The sequence below is a fragment of the Oncorhynchus kisutch genome, linkage group LG2 (assembly GCF_002021735.2).
Source record: "Oncorhynchus kisutch isolate 150728-3 linkage group LG2, Okis_V2, whole genome shotgun sequence".
In the NCBI taxonomy this organism is placed as follows: Eukaryota; Metazoa; Chordata; class Actinopteri; order Salmoniformes; family Salmonidae; genus Oncorhynchus; species Oncorhynchus kisutch.
The window spans coordinates 65,090,592-65,110,591 of NC_034175.2; the positions used below are offsets into that span (position 1 = coordinate 65,090,592).

Genomic DNA, 20,000 nt, shown 5'->3' on the forward strand with positions numbered 1-20,000 from the left:
CAACCTGCACTAAAATATACTGAGCCCATACAACCTGCACTGTAATACACTGAACCCATACATACTGCACTGTAATATACTGAGCCCATACAACCTGCACTGTAATATACTGAACCCATACATACTGCACTGTAATACACTGAACCCATACAACCTGCACTGTAATATACTGAACCCATACATACTGCACTGTAATATACTGAACCCATACATACTGCACTGTAATACACTGAACCCATACAACCTGCACTGTAATATACTGAACCCATACAACCTGGACTGTAATATACTGAACCCATACATACTGCACTGTAATACACTGAACCCATACATACTGCACTGTAATACACTGAGCCCATACAACCTGCACTGTAATATACTGAACCCATACATACTGCACTGTAATACACTGAGCCCATACAACCTGCACTGTAATATACTGAACCCATACATACTGCACTGTAATATACTGAACCCATACATACTGCACTGTAATACACTGAGCCCATACAACCTGCACTGTAATACACTGAGCCCATACAACCTGCACTGTAATACACTGAGCCCATACATACTGCACTGTAATACACTGAACCCATACATACTGGACTGTAATACACTTGAACCCATACATACTACACTGTAATACACTGAACCCATACACACTGCACTGTAATACACTGAACCCATACATACTGCACTGTAATACACTGAACCCATACATACTACACTGTAATACACTGAACCCATACACACTACCCTGTAATACACTGAACCCATACATACTGCACTGTAATACACTGAACCCATACATACTACACTGTAATACACTGAACCCATACTCACTACACTGTAATACACTGAACCCATACATACTGCACTGTAATACACTGAACCCATACACACTGCACTGTCATACACTGAACCCATACAACCTGCACTGTATTACATTGAACCCATACAACCTGCACTGTATTACATTGAACCCATACAACCTGCACTGTATTACACTGAGCCCATACAACCTGCACTGTAATACACTGAGCCCATACATACTGCACTGTAATACACTGAACCCATACAACCTGCACTGTAATATACTGAGCTCATACATACTGCACTGTAATACACTGAACCCATACACACTGCACTGTAATACACTGAACCCATACACACTGCACTGTAATACACTGAACCCATACATACTGCACTGTAATACACTGAACCCATACACACTACACTGTAATACACTGAACCCATACATACTGGACTGTAATACACTTGAAACCATACATACTACACTGTAATACACGGAGCATATACACACTGCACTGTAATACACTGAAACCATACAACCTGCACTGTAATACACTGAGCCCATATAACCTGCACTGTAATACACTGAGCCCAAATAACCTGCACTGTAATACACTGAGCCCATACATACTACACTGTAATACACTGAGCCCATACATACTGCACTGTATTACACTGAACCCATACACACTGGACTGTAATACACTTGAACCCATACATACTACACTGTAATACACTGAACCCATACATACTGGACTGTAATACACTTGAACCCATACATACTACAGTGTAATACACTAAACCCATACATACTGCACTGTAATACACTGAACCCATACATACTGGACTGTAATTCACTTGAAACCATACATACTACACTGTAATACACTGAGCCTATACACACTGCACTGTAATACACTGAGCCCATACATACTGCACTGTAATACACTGAACCCATACATACTACACTGTAATACACTGAGCCCATACATACTGCACTGTAATACACTGAGCCCATACACACTGCACTGTAATACACTGAGCCCATACATACTGCACTGTAATACACTGAGCCTATACACACTGCACTGTAATACACTGAGCCCATACATACTGCTCTGTAATACACTGAGCCCATACAACCTGCACTGTAATACACTGAGCTCATACATGCTGCACTATAATACACTGAACCCATACATACTACACTGTAATACACTGAACCCATACATACTACACTGTAATACACTGAGCCCATACATACTGCACTGTAATACACTGAGCCCATACACACTGCACTGTAATACACTGAGCCCATACATACTGCACTGTAATACACTGAGCCCATACACACTGCACTGTAATACACTGAACCCATACATACTACACTGTAATACACTGAACCCATACATACTGCACTGTAATACACTGAGCCCATACATACTGCACTGTAATATACTGATCCCATAAACACTGCACTGTAATACACTGAACCCATAAATACTGCACTGTAATACACTGCACCCATACACACTGCACTGTAATACACTGAGCCCATATAACCTGCACTGTATTACGCTGAACCCATACAACCTGCACTGTAATACACTGAGCCCATACATGCTGCACTATAATACACTGAACCCATACATACTACACTGTAATACACTGAACCCATACATACTACACTGTAATACACTGAGCCCATACATACTGCACTGTAATACACTGAGCCCATACACACTGCACTGTAATACACTGAGCCCATACATACTGCACTGTAATACACTGAGCCTATACACACTGCACTGTAATACACTGAGCCCATACATACTGCACTGTAATACACTGAGCCCATACACACTGCACTGTAATACACTGAACCCATACATACTACATTGTAATACACTGAACCCATACATACTGCACTGTAATACACTGAACCCATAGATACTGCACTGTAATACACTGAACCCATACATACTACACTGTAATACACTGAGCCCATACATACTGCACTGTAATACACTGATCCCATACACACTGCACTGTAATACACTGAACCCATACACACTGCACTGTAATACACTGAACCCATACACACTGCACTGTAATACACTGAGCCCATATAACCTGCACTGTATTACGCTGAACCCATACAACCTGCACTGTAATACACTGAACCCATACAACCTGCACTGTAATACACTGAACCCATACATACTGCACTGTAATACACTGAACCCATACATACTGCACTGTAATACAATGAACATAGCCAATACATTGGGAATGTAATTGCTACTCACAGCAGCCACACTGGGAAACTCCAGGCTGGCAAAGTGACGATAGCTGTTGATGTTTGTCCCCTCCTTCTGTTTAGCTGTCCATAACAGGAGCCAGGGCAGAACCCTCTTCAGGACCCCTATGGCTCCAAGGACCACCTTCGGTAATGAGCCATGCAACTGTGTCCTATGATCTTTTCTTCTTGACCTTATTCCATCTTGACCTTATTCTTCTTGACCTTATTCCTTCTTAACCTTGTAGTCTTTTTCAATCTTACACTTTTCATTTCTCTTTCTTTACCTCAGGAAAGCGTTGACACCATTTCACAGTGTATATCCCGTAGTAGGACATCACATTTCACTCCACAGATTTTGTGTTGTTCTTAAAGTGTGTTATGTTCCTCAGCCCCAACCTCGACCAATAGACAGCACGTCCTGTCCACTCCAAGACCCACAATGCCTCTGGGGCAGAACGAGCCAACCGGTAAACAAACAGACACTTTACTCCCTACGACAGGACGGCTTAACTGTCAGTCAGCTTGGCTGCAGCCAGTGAAAGGCTGGGTGGGTGGGTGCTATTTCAGAGGGATCTTCTTTTATGATTGGCTGCATGAGTACGATTGGCATGCCCTAAGTACAGAAGTAGAGAGCCCCTCATCCGGATCTCAGGAGAAGATGGCTGAAAGTTCTAATACTGCCTCAGACAATTGGTCCCCATTGAGGCGGAGGTAGGTTGCCACGGCAGCATGGCCTAGCCTAGTGGTTGGTTTGTCCAGGTGAGAACGACCCTTGAACTTTTGAGCGTATTGCATAAGCGCTGCTTGTTCACGCAATATGTTTCTCATCAGTCACGTCCCACAAATAAGTCACTTGTCTTCCTCTCTCTTCCTCAATCTTTGTCTCATTTTGTTGCTGTCTGTCCAAACATCCATCAGCATCTTGTACCACATGTAACCCACATTCATTAATCTGTTGATTGCAATACTTTTAAAACATTCTACACACATCATTATTTTAACCCATGCTGCTTTGCTTTCAGCCAGCGTTGAAGGTGTTCAGTCCAGTCTGCATGATAATGTAGCATATTACAGTCTAGGAGGTGTTCAGACCAGTCTGCATGATAATGTAGCATATTACAGTCTAGAAGGTGTTCAGACCAGTCTGCATGGTAAAGTAGTATATTACAGTCTAGAAGGTGTTCAGGCCAGTCTGCATGATAATGTAGCATATTACAGTCTAGAAGGTGTTCAGTCCAGTCTGCATGATAAATGCGCATATTACAGTCTAGAAGGTGTTCAGTCCAGTCTGCATGATAATGTAGCATATTACAGTCTAGGAGGTGTTCAGACCAGTCTGCATGATAATGTAGCATATTACAGTCTAGAAGGTGTTCAGTCCAGTCTGCATGATAAATGCGCATATTTCAGTCTAGACGGTGTTCAGACCAGTCTGCATGATAAAGTAGCATATTACAGTCTAGACGGTGTTCAGACCAGTCTGCATGATAAAGTAGCATATTACAGTCTAGAAGGTGTTCAGACAAGTCTGCATGATAAAGTAGGATATTACAGTCTAGAAGGTGCTCAGACCAGTCTGCATGATCAAGTAGTATATTACAGTCTAGAACAGTGGAATTCAAAGTCGGGGTTGCAACCCCTGCTGAGCCCAACTCATTAGATTTGAGGTGGGATGGGGTCGCAGTCTAGGTGTTCAGACCAGTCTGCATGATAAAGTAGATAAAGTAGAAAGTTACAGTCTAGGAGGTGTTCAGACCAGTCTGCATGATAAAGTAGAAAGTTACAGAGTAGGAGGTGTTCAGTCCAGTCTGCATGATAATGTGTCATGCTACAAAATGACTCCACTTTCTTCCCAACAGAAGCAGAGCCTCACAGATATGTCATAAAATGTCCTTGTTTCTCATAGTGTACTCGTTTTATTTGTATATTTTAAATATTTTTTTATGTAACCTTTAATTTAACTAGTCAAGTCACCTAAGAATGAATTCTTATTTACAATGACGGCCTACCCCGGCCAAGTCCTGACCCGGACGATGCTGGGCCAACTGTGCACCGCCCTATGGGACTACCAATTACGGCCGGTTGTGAAAATAGCCTTGAAGGATACATACAGTCCTCTGACTGAATGTCCCTTCTATCCTTTCCTTATTCACATCATTCTATCATTTCTGTTATCCCTCTTGAACAAGTGTTAGCAAAACATCCGAAAAAGGACACTATAGTCTCAACATCATCCCTGAAGTACTTTTGTATATATTTTAGACAGCGGTTATGAAAATAGCACTCATGAGCCAAAAGTTGTCCCAGAAAATGGCCTACTACATCACATATGTGCAGATATGTGCACCATGTCATTGCTCTCTCTATTGCAGTGTTCATATGCTAGTCGGAACTAGGGAACACTGACATTTCTCACTTGCTGATTTGTTGAACGTGGTACATGTGTAACTACAACCAGTTAGCATGTTGAAATCGGCATCTCTCTCTCTCTCTCTCTCTCTCTCTCTCTGATTACAATAGCGTATTGAGAAGTGACATGTTGTCATGTTATCTACTCCTCTACAACATTCCAACTCCTTCTCTCTCTCTCTCACTCTCTCTCTCTCTCTCTCTCTCTCTCTCTCTCTCTCCATCTCCCTTTCTTTCTCTATTCCCTCTTTTCTCTCCCTCTTGGAGTCGAAGTAAAGTACCTGATTGGCTTAAACAATCAATTAGAGATGGTCATTAAAATCCTAACACTAGGTGATCAACCCTCACCCTGTTAAAACCTCATGGTTCACAGTCCTCCAGAAGCACACAGACAAATGCACAGCAGTCACTCAGTTGTCCTTGTCCTGACAGCCTGGAAGCTGCTTCTATGTGTAGTAACATGTTCTATACACTACAAACCGCTCCATATGGGCTCAGCTCCTTTCAAATCCAACCCTCTGTATCAACCTCATGCCAGGTAAAGGTTTATATCTGTTATGTGCTGGTTGAGGTCCAGGATAAGCTCTCCCCAGCCCAAGTTGTAAACCCATATCAGCCTGGTTAGCAGGGAGCATTGCTATCTATTCTCTATGGTTCTTTATTTTATCTGTCAATGGATTCTATAGTTTTTCTAAGCCATTTAAATATTTATTTTTTCCAGTGTCAAAGCCCTGTCCTTGGTGTGCTGTCTGTTCTATAAAACATATTTCTATGGCCTCAATGTTCTACTCTCATCTCTCACCCACTCCAGGACGAGCAGACCAGATCAAATCTGCCTCCTCTCTCTCCATGGACATCACCCGTGTCACCCCCACCATCCCCTGTGCCTCCCCAACCGTCCCCCGTGCCTCCCCAACCATCCCCCGTGCTTCCTCCACCATCCCCCTTGCCTCCTCCACCATCCCCCGTGCCTCCCCCACCATCCCCCGTGCCTCCCCCACCATCCCCCGTGCCTCCCCAACCGTCCCCCGCTCTTCCTCCACCATCCCCCGTGCCTCCCCCACCCTCCCATTACCCTCCCCCACCCTCCCCCATGCCTCCCCCCAGCTCCTGCCCTCCCCCACCCTTCCCCTGGCCTCTCCCACGGCCCCTGCGCATAACCCCCATCGTAACACCAGACCCCAACAGGCCAGACCCCAAGAAGCCAGACCCAAGCCTGAGCCTCAGGCCCAGCCCCAACAGGCCCGACCCCAACAGGCCAGACCCCAACAACCCAGACCCCAGCCTGAGCCTCAGGCCCAGCTCCAACAGGTCAGACCCCAACAGGTAAGACCCCAAAAGGCCAGACCCCAAACCGAGACTCAGGCCCAGCCTCAGGCCCAGCCCCAAAAGGCCAGACCCCAACAGGTCCAGCCTCAGGCCAAGCCTCAGGCCCAACCTCAGGTCCAACCTCAGGCCCAACCTCAGGCCCGGCCCCAACAGGTCAGACCCCAACAGGTCAGACCCCAACAGACCAGACCCCAGCCTGAGACTCAGGCCCAGCCCCAACAGGTCCAGCCTCAGGCCAAGCCTCAGGCCCAACCTCAGGCCCAACCTCAGGCCCAGCCCCAACAGGCCAGACCCCAACCTCAGGCCCAGCCCCAACAGGCCAGACCCCAACAGGCCAGACCCCAGCCAGAGCCTCAGGCCCAGCCCCAACAGGCCAGACCCCAACAGGCCAGACCCCAACAGGCCAGACCCCAGCCAGAGCCTCAGGCCCAGCCCCAACAGCCTGCTAAGGTCACCCAGAACCCCACGGGTAAAGACCCTGCTCTCACCACTCACCTCGGCCATAACAGAGAAATAGAACATTTATAATGGATCATTGAGTCCAAATGTCTAATCCTCTGATAAAAAATAAAGTTCTCTCTCACACAGCTCCCAGCCAATATCAGGTGGGACAACCTCTGCCAAGACCCGCCCTCGCCACTGAGAGGGCAAATAGTAACACCCGGGGTAACGATGACACCATTTTGTCCTATCACCATCTCTGTTGTCATCCAACCTCATGAACCCAAAGCTCTCATTGGTCATGTCTGCTCTCCATCAGTCAATTGTTGGATGACCTCATAGCTTACCCATAATACAATTTTCATCAGTCCGCACACTGTTACTATTGGTTGAAGCTGTCTGTGTTGCACTCTGAACCCTTTCTCCCTCCTACCATCCCATTACAACAAACTGTACACCTATACCCCTGCATCTCTCCATCACCCTTTCCCATCCATCTCATCCTTACTACACCACACTCACCCCATTCCTGATCATTCCAGGCACTGGATAGTTTGGTCTCACTGGCATTAAATCATCCATCTTTCATGGAAAAGAAAAGAAGGGCAGTTCAACCAAAGTTTTGTTTTCTTATCTCCATCCATTCTTTTCACTTCACTCTTCCTTTCCTTGTCTGCATCTTTCATTCATCCATTTATCCACTCACTCACTCATTCATTTGTTTTTCCATCCAGGGCTCCTACCATCTCACCTGAATGACCTTTGAACCTTGTCTCCATGGGATCGGACCCCTTCTCTCTCTCTAACCCCTCCTACTGCCCCTCTCTCTGATCATATAGGTACCAGCTTCCTGAGACCTTTGACCCCCACCGATCCTCGCTCTCCTATAGGCTCTGCCATTGCCACGGCAGCCAGGAACACAACATTGCCTCGTGGTCGCGTAGCTCTCTACTCCACCCCTAACGGCATCAGACCTCTCTCTCTACCCAGGAACAAAAACATCACCTCCCCCCTCACCTCCGTCACGAGTGAGGGTAACGGAGCAATGTTTTCCTCTTCTTCCTCCTTATCTTCCTCCCTCTGTCCTCACCACTAGCTCAGGTCTCACCTTCTCTTTCTCTCTCTCGCTCTCGCTCTCTCTCTCTCCTCTCACAAATCGATATGAGTGTCATGTGGTCTTGGTCCACAGTGTGGGTCAAAGAATGTGTAGGCTTAATAATTTCTGCCAATGTTTTTGGAGAGAGAGAGAGAGAGAAGAGAGAGAGAGAGAGAGAGAGAGAAGAGAAGAGAGAGAAGAGAGAGAAGAGAGAGAGAGAGAGAGAGAGAGAGAGAGAGAGAGAGAGAGAGAGAGAAGAGAGAGAGAGAGACAGAGAGAAGAGAGAGAGAGGAGAGAGAGAGAGAGAGAGAGAGAGAGAGAGAGATACATCTGTAGAACACAGGCCAACTGGCTTCAAATCATTCCAAACACCAGACTGATCTGATCATTTACTTTTAAGAGACTGTGTTTTCAGATTAGATTGTTATCCACTTTTAGTCTTGTTGTTGTTGTCCTCTCGTGTGTTCCTAGCATGTCTTTAGCATGTTTTCTGCGTTTTCAGACATGCTTAATTTAATGAGCCCTCTTCTCCCTCCAACAGCCGACGGGGAGCACCACAAGGGTCTTGCTATTCCCAAACCTGCAGTCTGGTCCGGAAACCGACTGGGTAAAAAACAGAGATGATTGTTACCTCTCAGTGTGTCTGTCACTCACTAACCCATCTTCCCGAGAGATGCCATTTTGTTTTATGTTCCCCGCAGCAAGCCCTCCATGCGCTTAAGCCAACAACTTGACAACTTGTCCCTGTCCTAAGATTGGCAAGCTTGTCTGTTTGTCTGCGTGACTGTCCATTCTTATTGGGCATCCTGTCCATTTGCGTGTTGTGCCTGTCATTGTTGATGTGGGACTGAATCTGCTGCTGTGTTTGTCCACGTTTTGACTGTCAATATGACTGAGACTAAAGAAGAATCCTAGACCTGTTGTTCAGGTCATAAAAGACTGAATCTTACAGTAACTTGATATCTGGTTCGAATTTTCACACAAATCTACCATTGACGTCAATGCATGATATGCTCGAAAATGTGTTACATCTCAAGCCAAAAAATGACCACAGTCATGGATGTCCACACCTACATTTCACTATAACCAGTTGTTGGCTTCAGTCTCAGCCGGTGTGTGTGTTTCTGTGAAACTGGCAGAGTTTCAGAGGTCATCAAGGAGCCCTAGGGCTTGCAGGAAGCAGCTCTACAGAATTCAAAACACACTGTCTACAAAAACCAATGAAATATTATAACATTTCAAATGTCCCCACAGCAACATTATTCCAATATTTGCACTTTTTGGTTTCTAATGAACTGCAAAATTAAATCATTGATGTAGTTGTGAATTATGATGTGTCTAAACGGTCAGTCAGTGGTGCCTGTCTGTCTGTCAATGGTGTCTGTCTGTCATTGGTGTCTGTCTGTCTGTCTGTCTGTCTGTCTGTCAGGGGTGTCTGTCTGTCAGTGGTGTCTGTCTGTCAGTGGTGTCTGTCTGTCATTGGTGTCTGTCATTGGTGTCTGTCTGTCTGTCTGTCTGTCTGTCTGTCTGTCTGTCTGTCTGTCTGTCTGTCTGTCTGTCTGTCTGTCTGTCTGTCAGTGGTGTCTGTCTGTCAGTGGTGTCTGTCTGTCAGTGGTGTCTGTCTGTCAGGGGTGTCTGTCTGTCAGTGGTGTCTGTCTGTCAGGGGTGTCTGTCTGTCTGTCTGTCTGTCTGTCCGTCTGTCTGTCTGTCAGTGGTGTCTGTCTGTCAGTGGTGTCTGTCTGTCAGGGGTGTCTGTCTGTCAGTGGTGTCTGTCTGTCATTGGTGTCTGTCATTGGTGTCTGTCTGTCTGTCTGTCAGGGGTGTCTGTCTGTCAGTGGTGTCTGTCTGTCATTGGTGTCTGTCAGTGGTGTCTGTCTGTCATTGGTGTCTGTCATTGGTGTCTGTCTGTCTGTCTGTCTGTCTGTCTGTCTGTCTGTCTGTCTGTCTGTCTGTCTGTCTGTCTGTCTGTCTGTCTGTCTGTCTGTCTGTCTGTCTGTCTGTCAGTGGTGTCTGTCTGTCTGTCTGTCTGTCTGTCTGTCTGTCTGTCTGTCTGTCTGTCTGTCTGTCTGTCTGTCAGTGGTGTCTGTCTGTTAGTGGTGTCTGTCTGTCAGTGGTGTCTGTCTGTCAGTGGTGTCTGTCAGTGGTGTCTGTCAGTGGTGTCTGTCTGTCTGTCTGTCTGTCTGTCTGTCTGTCTTGGGCTTATCTGTCTCATATTACTATCCCATCCACTTCCTGAAGCATGTGTCTCTCAGGGTGAATTCCACACTGGATGGAGTGCTCATATCTTTGTTCTGTACGTCAATGTCTTGCACATTGCACATCTCATGTTTGATTTGATGTTGTTCAACTGTGAATGTGGTCTATATAGTTTATATAGGCGTTACATTGTTTTGAGCCCTCTGCTTTGAGAGTGGATAGTGACCTTGCGTTTCTCGAGTATACAGTGCATTCGGAAAGTATTCAGACCCCTTGACCTTTTTGTTACGTTACAGCCTTATTCTAAAATTGTTCAATTATATTTTTCCCTCATTAATCTACACACAATACCCCATAATGACAAAGCAAAAACTTGTTTTTAGACATTTTTGCAGGTAAGTATTCAGGCCCTTTGCTCAGTACTTTGTTGAAGCACCTTTGGCAGCATTCAGAGACTTGTCCCCGAAGCCACTCCTGCATTATCTTGGCTGTGTGCTTAGGGTTGTTGTCCTGTTGGAAGGTAAACCTTCGCCCCAGTCTGAGGTCCTGAGTGCTTTGAACCAGGTTTTCATCAAGGATTTCTCTGTACTTTGCTCTATTCATCTTTCCCTCGATCCTGACTGGTCTCCCAGTCCCTGCCGCTGAAAAACATCTCCACAGCATGATGCTGCCACCACCATGCTTCACCGTAGGGATGGTGCCAGGTTTCCTCCAGATGTGACGCTTGGCATTCAGGCCAAAGTGTTCAATCTTGGTTTCATCAGATCATATAATCTAGTTTCTAATGGTTTGAGAGTCCTTTAGGTGCCTTCTACAGAGTAGTGCGGGCGGGCTGCCATGTGTCTTCTACAGAGTAGTTGCTTCTATCTGGGCGGCAGCGTAGCCTAGTGGTTAGAGCATTGGACTAGTAACCGGAAGGTTGCGAGTTCAAACCCCCGAGCTGACAAGGTACAAATCTGTCGTTCTGCCCCTGAACAGGCAGTTAACCCACTGTTCCCAGGCCGTCATTGAAAATAAGAATGTGTTCTTAACTGACTTGCCTGGTTAAATAAAGGTAAAATTAAAAATTAAATTAAATCTGGCCACTCTACATTAAAGGCCTGATTGCTGAATAGATGTTTGTCCTTCTGGAAGGTTCTCCTTTGTTTTGGTAGCCTTCCCCCGATCTGTGCCTCGACACAATCCTGTCTCTACGGACAATTACCTCCACCTCATGGCTTGGTTTTTGCTCTGACATGCGCTGTCAACTGTGGGGACCTCATATAGACAGGTGTGTGCCTTTTCAAATCATGTACAATCAAATTTACCACAGGTGGACTACAATCAAATTGTAGAAACTTCTGAAGGATGATCAATGGAATCAGGATGTACCAGAGTTCAGTTTCGAGTCTCCATCCAGTCTGAATACTTATTTAAATAAGGTATTTCATTTTCTTTATTTTTGAAATTTGCAAAAATATCTAAAACCTTTTTCCACTTCGTCAATAGGTGGTATTGTGTGTAGATTGATGAGAAAAAACAAACAGATTTAATCAATTTTACATTTGACATTTTAACATCACAAAATGTTGAGAAAGGGGAGAGGTCTGACTGCTTTCCGATTGCACTGTATGTTGCAACAAGCATGACAGTCATTTTGTAAATCAGTGGAAAATATTTTCTCAGGGAATATGGTTCTGGGCAAACCTAAAGCACAGTGTTTTCCACTGTCTTGCCAGAGGATTCTGACAGAAACCAGCACACACAACAATCTACTGCTGGTAAAGCTCACACTTCAAAACAGTGTGTGTGTGTTTGTATTTGTGTGGGAGCATGTGTGTGTGTGTGTGTGTCACTGCTGTTGTAAAACAGTGCAGCGGTTAGGTGTTTTTCACCCAAAGAGACCAGTGAGTGTTTTGTGGGGTGTTGTGAATAATCTGGTTCTCCCATAGCCAGATGCAGGGTTCAGGATGATAAACAGAGCTTCCTCATGATGTCACACCTTACGTTCCCATAACGCTGATCCCCATCATCCAATGAGCAGTCAACAAAAGTTGAAGATTTAATTTTTGGGGGAAAAAGCATTTAAGGAGCCACAAGGTTTTATGCACAGACACATTTTCTTTGGCTGAAAGCGACACACACTGTGGCTCTCCAAGACTTTCCCACGCTTGGCTTCAAGTTCTACTTATCCTTGTCTGGTCTTCGTAGCCCCATTGAGTTTGGAGCTCAGTCTGATTTACCCCTGAAAGAGTGACAGGCATGCAGGGTCAGATCCAACTGGGCCAGGGGGTCGACACAAGCCAAGTTAATATTTATGAGGGGGTTTAGTGCTGATAAGGAGGGCTTAGGAACAGTAGATACCCTAGAGGAGATCACAACCACTAATCATTCTCTTGAGATAAGAGTGTGCCAAGTGGAAATGACATGATGTCACATGGGGCCACCTGGGCTGCACACTGGGTGGTCAGAGCTATAGACATAGGCTACAGTGAATAGAATGAACAGTCTCCCAAGCATTCAAAGAACTGCCTCAATCACGCTCAGATAGTGCCTACCACATCAAAGTCAACAGAATGGAGAGATGACGCATGTCCAGTAAGTGCATTTACACAATGAGACCTGAACTAGGGTTGCCAACCCTCTCAGTTTGGCCAGGAGAAGAGATATTCAGGGAGAATTTCCTGAACTGGATTGCTTAATGGTAGATCTGAGTTCAGTCTGAGTGGCCTGTTCTGAGTTTGATACTTCAGAGTCTTCATCACAGAGCTTTGCCCCTAAAATCAGTCCACAGCCTGCTAAAGCTCCAACAGACTTTAAAAGAACATCATTTAGCGGGAGTTTGAACTGGCGTCCGCCTTATTCCCTGGGTTGTGTTTAGTCTGATCCTATTCGTAGGTTCTGGAACAGGAACAATACAGGGATTGTGAAGAATTTTGGCTTGGCTGTAGCAGAGGATTAATTGAGACCAGGTTTCTTGCTTTTCATCTAAAAGATATAAGAACATGCATAAAATGGTATGGTGTCTCAGGGGTCTATTCAATCAGCTCTGCTTTAGTTGACATCCACATAGTGGCTGTTTTGGCGGTGTCGGAGGAGGAACTGCATTAGAGCTGTTAAATCCACAAGCTGCTCCTGTGGCATTATACCTAAAGCCAACATCGGCATTGGCTGCTCGGAGTCACATTAACAGAAATCCCATGCAGACTTTTTTTTAATAGTTCGGACACTGGAATGTGAGATGTAATCAAGTCTGATAGAAATCCTCATTATTTAGTTTAATGATTTTCAAATTGAGTGTAATTATTTCTACAGTAAATGACTACACTTTCTTGTTCTGAATTATAACGCAAGTGGGACGGTGGGGCTTTGTGGCAATAATCAAGAGCAGTTGCTCATTGATTTGACAGCTGCAGTTCCACCTCCGACACCTCCAAAATATCAGCTACAGTGCCTTCAGAAAGTATGCAGCCCATTCGACTTTATACACATTTTGTTACATTACAGCCTTATTCTAAAATAGATTAAATAATTAAACCTATTCAGCAATCTACACACACTACCCAATAATGACAAAGCAAAAACTGTTTTTTTGACATTTGTGCAAATTTATAACAAATTAAAAACAGAAATACCTTATTTACATAAGTATTCAAAAACTTTGCTATGAGACTCGAAATTGAGCTCAGGTGCATCCTGTTTCCATCGATCATCCTTAAGACATTTCTACAACTTGATTTAATTCCACATGTGGTAAATTCAGTTGATTGGACATGATTTGCAAAGGCACACACCTGTCTATATTTGGTCCGACAGTTAACAGTGAATGTCAAAAACCAAGCCATGAGGTTGAAGGAATTGTCCGTAGAGCTCTGAGACAGGATTGTGTCGAGGCACAGATCTGGTGAAGGGTACCAAAACATTTCTGCAAGATTGAAGGTCCCCAAGAACACAGTGGCCTCAATCAATCTTGAAAAGTCCTGCGTCCTCTTCCTGACCAAGAACCCGATGGTCAGGCTGACAGAACTCCAGAGTTCATCTGTGGAGATGGGAGAACCTTCCAGAAGGACAAGCATCTCTGTAGCACTCCACCAATCTGGTCTTTATGGTAGAGTGGCCAGACTGAAGCCACTCCAGGGTAAAAGGCACATGACAGCCCACTTGGAGTTTGCCAAAAGGCACCTAAAGACTCTCAGATCATGAGAAACAAGATGTGGTCTGGTGAAACCAAGATTGAACTCTTTGGCCTGAATGCCAAGCGTCACTTCTAGAGGATACCTAGCACCATCCTTACGGTGAAGTATGGTGGTGGCACCATCATGCTGTGGGGATGTTTTTCAGCGGTAGGGACTGAGAGACTAGTCAGGATCGAGGCAAAGATGAACTGAGCAAAGTACAGAGAGATCCTTGATGAAAACCTTCTCCAGAGCGCTCAGGACCTCAGAAATGGGTGAAGGTTCACTTTCCAACAGGACAATGACCCTAAACACACAGCCAAGACAATGCAGGAGTGGCTTCGGGACAAGTCTCTGAATGTCCTTGAGTGGCCCAGCCAGTGCCCGGACCTGAACCCGATCAAAATTCTCTGGTGAGACCTGAAAATAGCTGTGCAGCGAACCTCCCCATCCAACCTGACAGAGCTTGAGAGGATCTGCAGAGAAGAATGGGAGAAACTTCCCAAATACAGGTGTGCCAAGCTTGTAGCGTCATACCCAAGAAGACTCGAGGCTGTAATCACTGCCAAAGGTGCTTCAACAAAGTACTGAGTAAAGCGTCTGAATACTTATGTAAATGCGATATTTCATTTTTTTCTATTAGCAAACATTTCTAAAATCCTGTTTTTGCTTTTTCATTATGGGGTATTGTGTGTCGATTGATGTGGGAAAACACTATTTAATACCTTTTTGAATGAGGCTGTAACCTAACAAAATGTGGAAAAAGTCAAGGGGTCTGAAAACATTCCGTATGTGTCGGCTATCACTGGTAAATGCTTGATCTTATTGATTCTATGCCTCGGTCTTGCTGACAATTTCTTTGAATCCTCGTGTGGTTTTTAGGTTTCTTCTGACTGCTGCTCTTGTGTTTTTTATGTGACGGCTAGGTTTATAGTTGAAGGTTACGAGTGGTTACGAGTGTATGTGCTGTTACTCATAGCCTATGGCTGTGCAATGTAGTAGGAGTTCTCATCATCCTTTTTTTTACAAGTCCAATCTGTTGGGCCTGTTTGTATGGCAATGCTTCTGTCCATCACCATCTCCTCTCCAGTGGTTCAGTTGACACTGTGGATTCTCTCTTCTTCATCCCTCTTGAAAAGCATTCCACTGTTCAAAAGCACAATATTCATCCTCAGTTATGAGTTAATAGGCCTCTCAACAGTGCACTCCAGCGGCCTCCAAATATGTAGTTCCTAACCCTGCTATGGCCTCTATTTCCCAGGCTCCCCTGCAGTCCTGCATCCCTCTCTTCCTGTCAACAAGAGGCCCAACCTGGTGGGGAAAACAGGGAACAAGGGTGAGGGCAGAACTGACCACTGTTTTGGTGGCTGAATACTTTGACTTCTGTTAAAGCAACACCACAAATTTTGCACCGACATCTTAATTTTGTCTTCCTTCCCTCAGTAAAGTTCTAAAGCGCCTTGCACTTCTCTGAAGAATACACACACAGCTTTAAACCACATCTCTGAAGAATACACACACAGCTTTAAACCACTTCTCTGAAGAATACACACACAGCTTTAAACCACTTCTCTGAAGAATACACACACAGCTTTAAACCACATCTCTGAAGAATACACACACAGCTTTAAACCACTTCTCTGAAGAATACACACACAGCTTTAAACCACATCTCTGAAGAATACACACACAGCTTTAAACCACATCTCTGAAGAATACACACACAGCTTTAAACCACATCTCTGAAGAATACACACACAGCTTTAAACCACATCTCTGAAGAATACACACACAGCTTTAAACCACATCTCTGAAGAATACACACACAGCTTTCAACCACATCTCTGAAGAATACACACACAGCTTTAAACCACACCTCTGAAGAATACACACACAGCTTTAAACCACATCTCTGAAGAATACACACACAGCTTTAAACCACATCTCTGAAGAATACACACACAGCTTTAAACCACTTCTCTGAAGAATACACACACAGCTTTAAACCACTTCTCTGAAGAATACACACACAGCTTTAAACCACATCTCTGAAGAATACACACACAGCTTTAAACCACTTCTCTGAAGAATACACACACAGCTTTAAACCACATCTCTGAAGAATACACACACAGCTTTAAACCACTTCTCTGAAGAATACACACACAGCTTTAAACCACTTCTCTGAAGAATATACACACAGCTTTAAACCACATCTCTGAAGAATACACACACAGCTTTAAACCACTTCTCTGAAGAATACACACACAGCTTTAAACCACATCTCTGAAGAATACACACACAGCTTTAAACCACTTCTCTGAAGAATACACACACAGCTTTAAACCACATCTCTGAAGAATACACACACAGCTTTAAACCACTTCTCTGAAGAATACACACACAGCTTTAAACGTAACAACTGTGTGTGAGTGCCTGTGATGAGTGCGCACCTGCCAGTATGTATGTGTGCATGTGTGTGCCTGTGTGTATGTGTGCAGTATGTGTGTGTTGTTCTGACTCACTTCTCCTACATAACATCAACACAATTATGCAACGCACATATTTAATATATTTTCCTTCAGCAGGAAAACCTCTTAGAGATACACATGGCTGGGTAGCAGATGACCACAACTGTATCTGTAGCTAATATGACTGAGCTGTGTTTTCTACCCCCTGTCCTCAGATAAGCCTATAGACCTGAAGCAAGGAGACAAGGCATCCATCTTGAAGTCCTTCCCTCTGGTTACGACTAAGCCCTCCAAACAAAAGACCACAACCATCGCCCCGGCCTTGAACGGTACGGTTCAGTGACTGTGTTTCTAAGAATATGCACTATATAAATACAGTGCATTTGGAAAGTATTCAGACATCTTGATTTTTTCCTGATTTTTTTCCCCCTCGTCAATCTACACACAATGCCCCATAATGACAAAGCAAAAACAGGTTTATAGAAATGTTAGGAAATTTACAAAAACTATTTACACAAGAATTCAGACCCTTTACTCAGTACTTTGTTGAAGAACCTTTGGCAGCGATAACAACCTCGAGTCTTCTTGGGTACGACGCTAGAAGCTTGGCACACCTGTAATTGAAGAGTTTTTTCCATTCTTCTCTGCAGATCCTCTCAAGCTCTGTCAGGTTGGACAGGGAGCATCGCTGCAAAGCTATTTTCAGGTCTCTCCGGAGATATTCGATCGGGTTCAAGTCTGAGCTCTAGATGAGCCACTCAAGGACATTCAGACACTTCTCCCGAAGCCACTCCTGCGTTGTCTTGGCTGTGTGCTTATGGTCGTTGTCCTGTTGGAAAGTGAACCATTTTCCCAGTCTGAGGTCCTGACCAATCTGGAGCAGGTTTTCATCCAAGATCTCTCTGTACTTTGCTCAGTTCATCTTTCCCTCGATCCTGACTAGTCTTTGACTTTGGGCTAACTCAAATCTAACTCAAATCGGGCTGTCATGTGCTTTTTACTAAGGAGTGGCTTCCATCTGGCCACTCTACCATAATGTCCTGATTGGTGGAGTGTTGCAGATATGGTTGTCCTTCTGGAAGGTTCTCCCATCTCCCCAGATGAACTCTAGAGCTCTGCCAGAGTGACCATCGGGATCTTGGTCACCTCCCTGACCAAGGCCCTTCCCCCTCGATTGTTCAGTTTCACCGGGCGACCAGCTCTAGGAAGAGTCTTGGTGGTTCCAAACTTCTTCCATTTAAGAAGGATGGAGGCCACTGTGTTCTTGGGACCTTCAATCCTGCAGACATTTTTTGGTACCCTTCCCCATATCTGTGCCTCGACACAATCCTGTCTCGGAGCTCTACGGACAATCCTTCAACCTCATGGCTTTGTTTTTGCTCTGACATGTACTGTCAACTGTGGGACCTTATATAGACAGGTGTGTGCCTATGTCCAATCAACAGAATTTAACACAGGTGGACTTCAATCAAGTTGTAGAAACATCTCAAGGATGATCGATGGAAACAGGTTGTCCCGGAGCTCAATGTCGAGTCTCATAGCACATGTTCGGAATAGTTTTGTTAATAAGGTATTTCTGTTTTTATTGTTAATACATTTGTAAAACTGTCAAAAAACCGGTTTTCGCTTTGTCATTATTGGGTATTGTGTGTAGATTGATGAGGAAAGTAATTTATTTAATCAATTTTAGAATAAGGCTGTAACTTAACAAAATGTGGGAAAAGGGAAGGGGTCTGAATACTTTCCGTATGCACTCTATAGAAGTATGTGGACACCCCTTCAAATTGGTGGATTCAGCTATTTCAGCCACACCCGTTGCTGACATGTGTATAAAATGGAGCACACAGCCATGCAATCTCCATAGACAAATATTTACTGTAGAATGTCCTTACTGATTAGCTCAGTGACTTTCAATGTGGCACCGTCATAGGATGCCACTTTTCAAACAAGTCAGTTCGTCAAAATTGTGCCATTCTAGTGCTTCCCCTGTCAACTGTAAGTGCTGTTATTGTGAAGTGGAAACGTTTAGGAGCAACAACAGCTCAGTCACGAAGTGGTAAGCCACACAAGCTCACAGAACAGTACTGCTGAGTACTGAAGCATTTAGCACGTAATAATGGTCTGTCCTCGGTTTCAACACTCACTACCGAGTTCCAAATAGTCTCTGGAAGCAAATTCAGCACAATAATTGTTTGTTGGGAGCTTCATGAAATGGGTTTCCATGGCCGAGAAGCTGCACACAAGCCTAAGATCACCATGTGCAATGCCAAACGTTGGCTGGAGTGGTGTAAAGCTCGCCGCCATTAGACTCTGGAGCAGTGGAAACATGTTCTCTGGAGTGATGAATCACGCTTCACCATCTGGCAGTCCAATAGACAAATCTGGGTTTGGCGGATGCCAGGAGAAAGCTAACCTGCCCGAATGCATAGAGACAACTGTAAAACTTGGTGGAGGACAAAAAATGGTCTGGGGCTGTTTTTCATGATTCGGGCTAGGACCCTTAGTTCCAGTGAAAGACAATCTTAACGCTACAGCATACAATGCCATTTTAGACGATTCTGTGCTTCCAACTTTGTGGCAACAGTTTTGGAAATGTCCTTTCCTGTTTCAGCATGACGATGCCCCGTGCAGAAAGTGAGGTCCATTCAGAAATGGTTTGGCAAGAATGGTGTGGAAGAACTTGACTCGCCTGCATAGAGCCCTAACTTCCACCCCATCGAACACCTTTGGAATTAATTGGCATGCTGACTGCGAGCCAGACCTGTTCTTGTGGCTGAATGGAAGCA

General features: G+C 44.6%; 1 protein-coding gene across 4 annotated transcripts in view; it reads left to right on the top strand.

Annotated features, from left to right (window-relative positions):
* Positions 1-20,000, top strand: part of LOC109904997 (target of Nesh-SH3) — a 52,177-nt gene that overhangs the window by 17,918 nt on the left and 14,259 nt on the right. The window contains exons 8-13 of one of the 4 annotated variants that reach the window (XM_031800045.1): positions 3,200-3,265; positions 3,508-3,585; positions 8,137-8,331; positions 8,935-9,000; positions 16,005-16,079; positions 17,430-17,543. In XM_031800045.1, coding sequence (XP_031655905.1) covers positions 3,200-3,265; positions 3,508-3,585; positions 8,137-8,331; positions 8,935-9,000; positions 16,005-16,079; positions 17,430-17,543 — 594 coding nt within the window. The remainder of the gene's footprint in view (positions 1-3,199; positions 3,266-3,507; positions 3,586-8,136; positions 8,332-8,934; positions 9,001-16,004; positions 16,080-17,429; positions 17,544-20,000) is intronic. The other 3 variants (XM_031800046.1, XM_031800047.1, XM_031800048.1) reach the window with 3 other exon arrangements.